Raw genomic sequence first — 9,003 nt, forward strand, 5'->3', positions numbered from 1 at the left:
GCCATTCTATGATCAGTATTGTACTGATCATCAATATCTTTATTTTAAGCTCGATCCAGAAGAGTGGCGTTAAGTCGAGTATCTTCTTCTTCTGACAAAGCCCTTCTTTGATTTCACGATGATGCTGTCAAAGACAAAGGATATTACCGCACATAATATCTACAGCATCTATAATAAGCTTTTCTCCCATCTCGATGCAGCCGAGGCGAAGCTTAAGAATAAAGGTGTGATCTGGAAGAAACGGATGTTGCGGGCACTCCAAACAGTAAAGAAAAAGCTCTCCAAGTACTACACTGCCACCGACTACGAGCCTTATGGTGATATCTATGCTCTAGCAACAATCTTCTCTCCATCAAAGAAGCTCCGGTACTTTTCCTCGACTGATTGGTAGGGTGATATTGATTATGTGAATCGTTATCAAGAGGTCCTAAGCCGAGAGTTTGATCGATATAGGAAGATGCTTACCTATGATACCAATGACCTAGCAGCACTGGAGACTTCTGGAGTAGCTATTGATGAGAATGATGACTGTGATCTTGATGCTGCTTGTGCATCCCAGAACCAGCCATTGGAAGAGCTTGCAAAACCAGATGACGACGAGATTGCACGATATCTTGCTCGTGGAATTGAGCGACAGAAACCTCGACTTTTCTGGAAGGAACATGAGAAGAGCTTCCCGACCCTAGCTAGGATGGTAAGGGACATTCTATCTATCCCTGCTAGTGGTGCTGGTGTTGAACGACTATTTAACTGTGCTCGTGACATCTGTTATTACCGTCGTGGTCAATTGAAGCCGAGTACAATCCGTGGCCTGATGCTATATCAGTTTGCTACCAACTTTGATCTTCGGCAAGAGGAGCTAGGGATTATCAAAGAGCATCTATCCCAAGGTGAAGCTGCTTTGCTAGATCAAACCCGGAGATCATTACCACAGCTTGAGGTCTTGGAGCCTATCAGTGATAACGAGGAGGAGGATCAAGAGACTGGACTCGAGGCTACCCAGCACACTGAGAGCGGTGATAATGACTCGGATGATGATAGTGCTGAGCGACGTAGACGGGCAAAAGGAAAACAACCTCAAAAACGACCATGCGAGGCTGTTGAAGAGGATGATAAGCTTCCAGAGATGCCGGTCGATGGGAGTATGCTAGGCCGTTCAGGGCGGATTCGAAAACAGCCAAGGTTACCAGATGGCTTCCAGTTAGATCTATGAATAGCAAATAGGGCCTAGAAGATTCAAATTCATAAACCCCCCAAAAAATGCATAGACTGAATTTCTGACTGTGGTCAGAGATTCCAATTGTATACTACTGTGAGTAGAACAGTACTTGACCTTCTACCCATAATTTCTGACCGAGGTCAGAAATTATACTTACGGTTTACCTGGTGATATTCAATAACCTCGAGTACCAAGTATTACACGAAAAATACACAGGAATGTATAATAATAATGCACACCCCTTGAGGTCACGAGTCTAGGCATGTTTGTATTGTTTGATATCCATTGGATATCCGCAGATATCCAATGGATATGAGGTCCATATCCAAATCCGCAAGGCTGCGGATCTTGGATATCAAAAAATATCCATATCCGCAGTTTGCGGATATGGATTGTGGATATCCGCGGATATTGTGGATCGTGCCGCAGTCTACTAGATCCTATACGAATCAGAGAACTTAATTAACTTTCTAATATAGTAGGCTAAAATAGAATACGGGTAAGTACTAAATAGCGAAGGCCGATCTAGAATTAAGTAGTCGATAGATTCGTATTATACCGAAGTTTAGGGATACTTCGACCAAGTTATAGATATCTTAACTAGCCGACCTAAGATAATCTATAGGTCTTATTTAACTTTATTAGACTACCTATAATATAAGAAATATAGGATAAGCGCTATAGGAAAATATTAGAGATCTAAGGCTTATTAATAGGGCTAGAAAAGATCCTACCGTTAGATACTTATAATAAACTCTATCTAGAAGGCCTTCCTAGGAGCTTTATCTAATTATAAGAAATTTACTATCTTATAGCTCGAAGAAAGGTTACTAAAGATAATAGCCTATTTACGATTACCTTTTTAGACTATTAAGAATCCTAAGTTCCTAGTACTACTTAATTTAATTTACTCCGGCCTAGGAGAATTAGAAATCCCTTCGGTAAAGACTCTACGATATCGCTTACGTAACTCTATTACAGCCTAATAGGAGTCTTAGTTATATAACTTACCCGAAGATATAAAAGTTTCTCTCGTACTAGATTATTAGACTAGCCCTTTTTAGTAAGCGTTTATAGCGATTATAGTATACTTTATCGATAAAGATTAGAACTATCGTAAAATACTTCTTAGGTTTAAGCCTCTATATAGAGCTTATAGTAACGTCAATCTAAACGAAGTACTTCTTTAGTTACTTAAGGATAGACAACTTCTAGATTATATCTTCAGTATAACTATAGATAATATAATAAATAATAAGACTCTTATCCGGGCCTTATAGGAGTCACTTTTATCGGGCGGCGCTATTAGTACGAGCGAATCTATTATACGCGTACTATATATAGCTTATATGATTTAGCTTTACCTAAAGTAACTACTAGGTTATATTAAAGCCGCTCTAAAGAATAAAGAAGTAAGAAGGTTTTAGTCTAATACTTAAGCTATCTATCTAAGAGATTCTTTAGAGTATAGTAATATAGCGTATACTCTTATAAAGGTATATTTAACCTAGAAAAAAAAGACCGTAGGAACTTTCGTTAATATTTTTCTTTTAATAGATTCGGTTATTTACTATCTTTATAAATATAAGCCTATAACGAAAAGACGCCTTTCTATATCTTTAATCGGGTAGGACTCGGCTTTTCCCCCTCTACGATATATAGACCCGCTAGAACTCCACTTTTTTAATACTTTAAAGAGCGCGCCGGCTTAAGAATACTATTAATAAATACTACTAAGACTATAAATATAGCTAATTTAAAGTTATAGATACTGAGTAGCGGCAAATTAACTATATAGTTAATCTAATAAGGCCGTTCTTTAAATTTACTATAGCTCTAATAAAGACTAAAGACGTAACTATCTATAATATCTTTCTCGTATATAGGAAGCTTCTAGAATATATCAAACGCTTAAATCGGAAGCTAAGAAAGAAAATAATACCCTAAAAAAAAGATATATATAGTACTATACTTATAGTAAAGTAAAAGTTAAAAGATTATTATAAGAAGACTTATTATAACTATAGATTTCTCTATAGTATAGCGGCTTTACTTACTCCTTAGTATAAGCTTTATACTTTTAATAATATAGAGTATTCATAGTATATTAGCGAGACTTTAAAAAGATATTATAAATATCTACGATTATCTTTTACGCAGTATTAATAAAGAAACCTAGAGATACTATTCCGTACTATATAGCGCCCTTTATTATAAGCCTCGGAGTTAGAACGGCTTCTTAAACTATTATATACGGTAGAAACAAGCGAAGGAGTCGGGTATAATAAGGTTAATCGTTATCTCTATAAGTATAAGTATACCTAGCTTACTTAATCTAAAAGACCGCTAATAATCTTAGCGACTACCTTAATACCACCGCGTATATACTAGAGAGAGAACGAGAGTAAATTCCCTATACTTTCGCGACTAGCTCGCGATTTACTCTTAGTTCTAGCTACTAGTATAGGAGTTGAAAGGCTATTTAATAGTACCTGGGATATTTACTATTATCGCCGAGGATCTCTAAATAAAACCATAATATAAGAGCGAATCAGCCGAAGATACCTATATAAGTCCTACTACTCAGAGTACTCTAGGATTTAAAAGTATTGCCTTATAGGAGCTTCCGTCTCTTAATCGACCGTAAGATATAATAATAACCGCTATTCGTCTAGACCTAGAGAGCGACGATAAAGATCTATTGCTACCTCTAGTTACGCATCTAGAAGAGAGATCTCAAAAAAGATCATTAGGAAGGATAATAGTACCTTTAAGCCGACTTAAAGGCTATAAGCTATATTAGTTTATCTACTATAGAGCTATAATTTAATATAATCTCCTTATAAAAACACTTATCCCAAACTATAAACTTTTAAAACTAGGCTGTGATTCTACTATAGTTGAGGCTTTTCTAAAAAGCGGTGGTAGTATATAGTCTACTTATACCGGGGTAATACGTTGATCTAAACAAATAATTTTATATAATTTTATACTAGCTGACAAATCCTTCTCTTTTAGGAGTTATAGGTAATTTGGGTACCCGTATAGGTCGCGGGTCGGGTTTTCAAAAAACAAACCCGCCCACGGGTCTGCTAACTAAGACCCGCCCCGACCCGTGGGGCGGGTTTTCGTGGGCGGGTTCGGGTTTTGGGGCGGGTTTGGCGAGGTCTACTAACAACCGATGAGATGGAGGCGTAGGCTGTGTGAATGTGTGAATCGCAGCGTTCGAATCAGGGCTTACTCAGTCTCCCGCAGGCGCGCGGCTTGTCATCCCTTTCATTCCGTTCCTTCGTTTCGGGGCAAATGAAATATACCTACCTACCTACTGTACAATGTAGAGTCAATGTGTTAAACTCGGTTGAAAAAAAAAGGATTTGGGACAACGGTCGAGTGATGGCCCACAAATTTCATCTTTGGAAGCCATCGCATATCATGTTTGTGAAACAAGTAATTCACTCTTCGACTAGGCTTCCAGCACTTCGTGCCGCGTAATGTGATAGGGTCGTCCAAATAACGAGGGTGATCAATTGGAGCTATCAAAGTCAGAACGAACAGCAAGGAATGATATCCTTCCTCAGAAAGGAGGAGTATTTACCTCCGTCGACAGAAGCCAACAGTCAAGTACAGTCCCCAAGACGGCAATGAGAAGAAGAATAGCTGTCATTCCATAAATACAGTATATGGCACAGCGGAGTTGTGATTGAGTCCGGGAATGAGCTGTTGTATGTCCATCTAGCCACCATAGGAAGGATGCCAAGGCCAAATAATCCAGAAAAAGAAGGAAAAGTACGACAAAATGCAGTGGATGATAAACGTAAGTGCCAGTCAACGTGGCCGTTATCTTGATCAAACAGGAAGAAACCGCAATTAACGGTAAGCACATTCTCAATATAGATGGTGTGCTGATGAGGCTTCGCAGCAATATAATCATCCAAATATACTTTCGCTTGACGGTTAACACAAATCTGGAAAAGATCGTGATAGAACTTACTACGAGTGAAGATGGGATTACAGTAAAATTCGGAAACAGTTTACCCCTCGGACACACAGCCTTTCTTTCCCAGCGCCCCACTCAGATCGCGCTAAACCGAATTAGGCCAGTAAAAGTCCCCACCATCTTTCTCGACGTATTTCTGGTACATAAATCGCCAACATTGCAGTAATTCCAGTTTCCAGAATCGGCGTAGGCCTTAGCTTTATACAAATTACGTGGTTTGTGGAATATGAGCCCCTCAATTAGAGCCAAGGGGGGATGGAACACGAGAAATCTGCTTGAATGTTGTTGCCGGAGGACCAGTCATTCTGCTATGGGAAGTGATCTGCGTTCCGTGTCGTTGTTGATTGGATCTCAAGAATTTGGGGGTGGATCCTCGCATCAGCTAGGGCGCTGGTTTGAGTAGCTTTCAAGCCTGAGATACTTACTGTATATAGGACATCGCGCCTTCGCTGCCTTATCATCTTGACGTAATGGTGACACTTTCTTGAGGCAACCTTCTGTATGTTATTTTGGGGCCGCAGCAGAGCATTTGCGGTCTGTGAAGAGTACATGTTTGACCGGTGATGATCTCTTGACGATCTTTTTTGCGAGTCAGTGCATCCCTGTCTGGGTCGGAAGCTCCTTGAAGTCAATAGCCCAGCCCTTCGGTGCGCCGCGAGGCTTAATAGATCAATCACAAAACTCTGGGTTTTGGCATGCGTCTATTCATAATAGCGTTAACCCTCAATTGTCCATGCTCTGCACTTAGGGCACTTATTAAGTACGCTTTGGTTTGACGCTATTCCCAACCAAGTCTGCCATTTAAAAAAGGAAACCTCCACCACCGCTCCAGAAGTTTGGCTGGGTTGAAACTACCAGCATGCCGCGACAACATCAACATGATAAAAAATGTTATCAACATTTTGCCCTTGTTTATCTTGATCAAGAAGGGAAGGTTTGCCATGAGACGTCTCCTTCTATCTCCGACAGCGCCCATGCTATTCTTTCCCCTCAAGTGACTTCGGAGTTTCTGGAGGCGATGGCACAATCCAGTGAAGGCGGCTTTCCAACTTCTGCTCCAGCACTGCCTGACAGCCAGCCTCTCATTCCACCCCCATCACTGTTAGCGCCTACAGTTCTCGGAGAAGCGAAACCAGGGGCAAGTTTGCAACGCAGAAGAAAATTGTGGGATAAGGAGCATAGTCTCAATGTCCAAACGGCCACAATTTCCGTCAGTAATAAACGGGTTCTCCGTCAATACTATGAAAAGGTCTTTCGGAACTTACAACAAAAGAATTGTCGAGTCATTGCCAAAGCTTATGTAAGACTTGTCGAGCCTCGCAAGCAAGCTCAATACCCCTACAATGGAAGGAAGACTGTAGCAGGCAAAAAACAGCAATTCAGCCCCGAAGAGACCAAACCGCCGTGGTGGCCACCTGGTGTGAGCCACCGGGAACCCGACCATCTCCCTAAAGCTGGTGAGAAGACTAGCTATTCTTAATAGTATTGAGTTATCTGACCTTTGAATTAGAGCGCATCGCGCTCCTCGTCCATGTCCTATGCGAACTACGCACCAGTCACAGAATCACCGCGCAGAAACTGAAAGGCGCAGGACAGCCGATTCAACAACACATTTCTCCGAGTGAACGATTGAAACTACTGGACGAGCTATACCGTGTTAGAGAGGAGGAGGAAATGTTTCTGGATGCGGTAGCAGGTAGGCTCTTGCAGTTAGCTACATGATCTAGGCTAAGACTAACGAGATGCAGATGGAAATGACAGAATTTCGATTTCACGAGCGAACCTGCCTGAATGCATTGAAGCTGCCTGCAGACCCAATTACCCGGGCAATAAGAGGTCTCAGGGTAAGCAACAGCTGAAACGCGAGCTGCCAAACCAGAACATGTCAATACGCATCCGACCTACCCAAGAGTTGATTCTATCTAAGGTGCCTGCCGACCAATTTGCTGTCGTGGAACTCCCTAGTCAGCGGCATCTTCTAATTCAATCTGGTTTGAAATCTTCACCGTCGCCTGCATCGCCTCGATATCTTAAACGAAGGCGTCTGTGTGCCGAGGACGGGAATCTTCCCACATGGTTTGCGTCTATGAACTACTCCTCGTTCCCCATAGCATGTCATTCTCTATTGCCTGATGGCTTCGTGCAGATGCCAGAATTCCAATCACAGGGAGATTTGATATCATGGGATATTGGGTTGGAGTAGTGAGATGGTAGTATCAGAGTTATGTGTATTACAAATATCTTGTACATGACAGACAAGGTCTGAATCTAATATTGAGTTTATGCATGAAGGTTCAATCCTGACTCCAGCGTCAATATATATAAGTGTGGTATAATGGGCGAGAAGCATAGCATGAGCGCCTTTAAGAAGATCTGGTTTCGAATTATAATAACTAACAGTAAAGGGCCACATCGGTAAGTATAGTCTGCATCAGGCTCCGGGAATCGGATTGACGGTAATTCTGGTGATCTACCAGAATCCATCGAGAAAGATGGTGGGGACTTTTACTGGCCTAATTAGGTTTAGCGCGATCTGAGTGGGGCGCTGGGAAAGAAAGGCTGTGTGTCCGAGGGGTAAACTGTTTTCGAATTTTACTGTAAGCTCGTTACACCGGCAATCACTTCCATTCCAGTATCACTTAGTCTGCTCCAGCTCAATCCTACGAGCAACGCCTGTAGAGCAATCATTGGCACAGATAATGCAAAATGAAGTTTCTTGTGCAAGGAATATTCCTGAAATGCTTGGTGAACCAGCACGACATGTACGCAGCACAAAAACAGCAACACCGTGGTAAGTGCTGCATGCACTACAGTCGAATAGTTCATAGCTGGCATAAAGTCAACGTGCAACACGCGGGGAGTAATTTCAATTTAAAACATTGTAAACTGACACCTAAACTACTTACTATACTGTATTGGCTCTGTTGGATACAATGTGTAGATGCCGACGTCATTCATCCGATCATCGGGTTTCCTTCCCACGGACAGTTACGTTGCTCCCAGGACCCCTGATTTCTACGTGTCCACTTGAGGGTGGGGCTAGTACTAACAAAGAGTACATTGGTTGTCCATAAGCTACGGGATAAATGTTTTGCTCGAATTTATTGATTATTCTGCAAGTTATCAGACAATTCTGTACCCACCTTAACACCAGATCTAGAGTTCCTAAGAGCCATATGGCTCGGACTAAGATACCGGTAATTTTAGATTCATTGGCACAGCTGGTTATTTATAGGGCGATTCCCAATCCCGCATCATTTCTCGATAATCTTCAATCTCGTTAATTTGAACCATATATTCATTGTTCTCCGCTCAAACCTATACCCAAAGTTCTTGGACTCTGCCAAGATATCGCTTTTGGGACTTCCACAGGAAGTTCTTGTGTGGATTGGCAAGAATCTCGACAAAGACGACCTTCGAAGCCTCTGTCTTGTGTCTAGATACTCCAACACTCCCTTCAGACTGAGCCTCTTTGATTGCATCGACTTTGAAGAAATCCCACAAATTCATTGGGCGATCGAACATAGTAGTTTAGGCGTCATCTGACACTTTGTGAATTAGAAAAAGGCAGACGTCAATGAGGAATATTTCGAGCTTACATCGCTCATGTTGGCTGCGAAGATGTGGTACATATGCAGACCCCGTTGATTTGCTTTTGAGTAATTACTCAGTGAAACTTGCATTGTACCGTAACCATCTGACAGAAAGTGCTTTCTCACTGACAGCATCTCATGGAGGTGCCATATCATCGAACGACTGATCAATGGGAAAGATATCGATCTCAACA

At 41.5% G+C, this 9,003-nt stretch overlaps 2 protein-coding genes across 2 annotated transcripts; one reads left to right on the top strand and one right to left on the bottom strand.

Moving 5' to 3' along the window:
- Positions 1-6,075: 6,075 nt before the first annotated feature.
- On the top strand, positions 6,076-7,419 carry N7455_001739 (DUF2841 domain-containing protein; the record flags this gene model as incomplete). Its single annotated transcript, XM_065604122.1, has 3 exons — positions 6,076-6,673; positions 6,727-6,912; positions 6,965-7,419. The coding sequence occupies 3 exons, from the start codon at positions 6,076-6,078 to the stop codon at positions 7,417-7,419; spliced, it is 1,239 nt and encodes a 412-aa protein (XP_065462613.1).
- A 1,115-nt stretch (positions 7,420-8,534) lies between these two features.
- Positions 8,535-8,741, bottom strand: N7455_001740 (uncharacterized protein; the record flags this gene model as incomplete). The annotated part of the gene is made up of 1 exon (XM_065604123.1): positions 8,535-8,741. One exon carries the CDS (start codon positions 8,739-8,741, stop codon positions 8,535-8,537), a length of 207 nt encoding a protein of 68 aa, XP_065462614.1.
- Positions 8,742-9,003: the final 262 nt, after the last annotated feature.

This window comes from Penicillium solitum, assembly GCF_028829755.1.
Source record: "Penicillium solitum strain IBT 25940 chromosome Unknown utg000001l_segment0_segment0, whole genome shotgun sequence".
In the NCBI taxonomy this organism is placed as follows: Eukaryota; Fungi; Ascomycota; class Eurotiomycetes; order Eurotiales; family Aspergillaceae; genus Penicillium; species Penicillium solitum.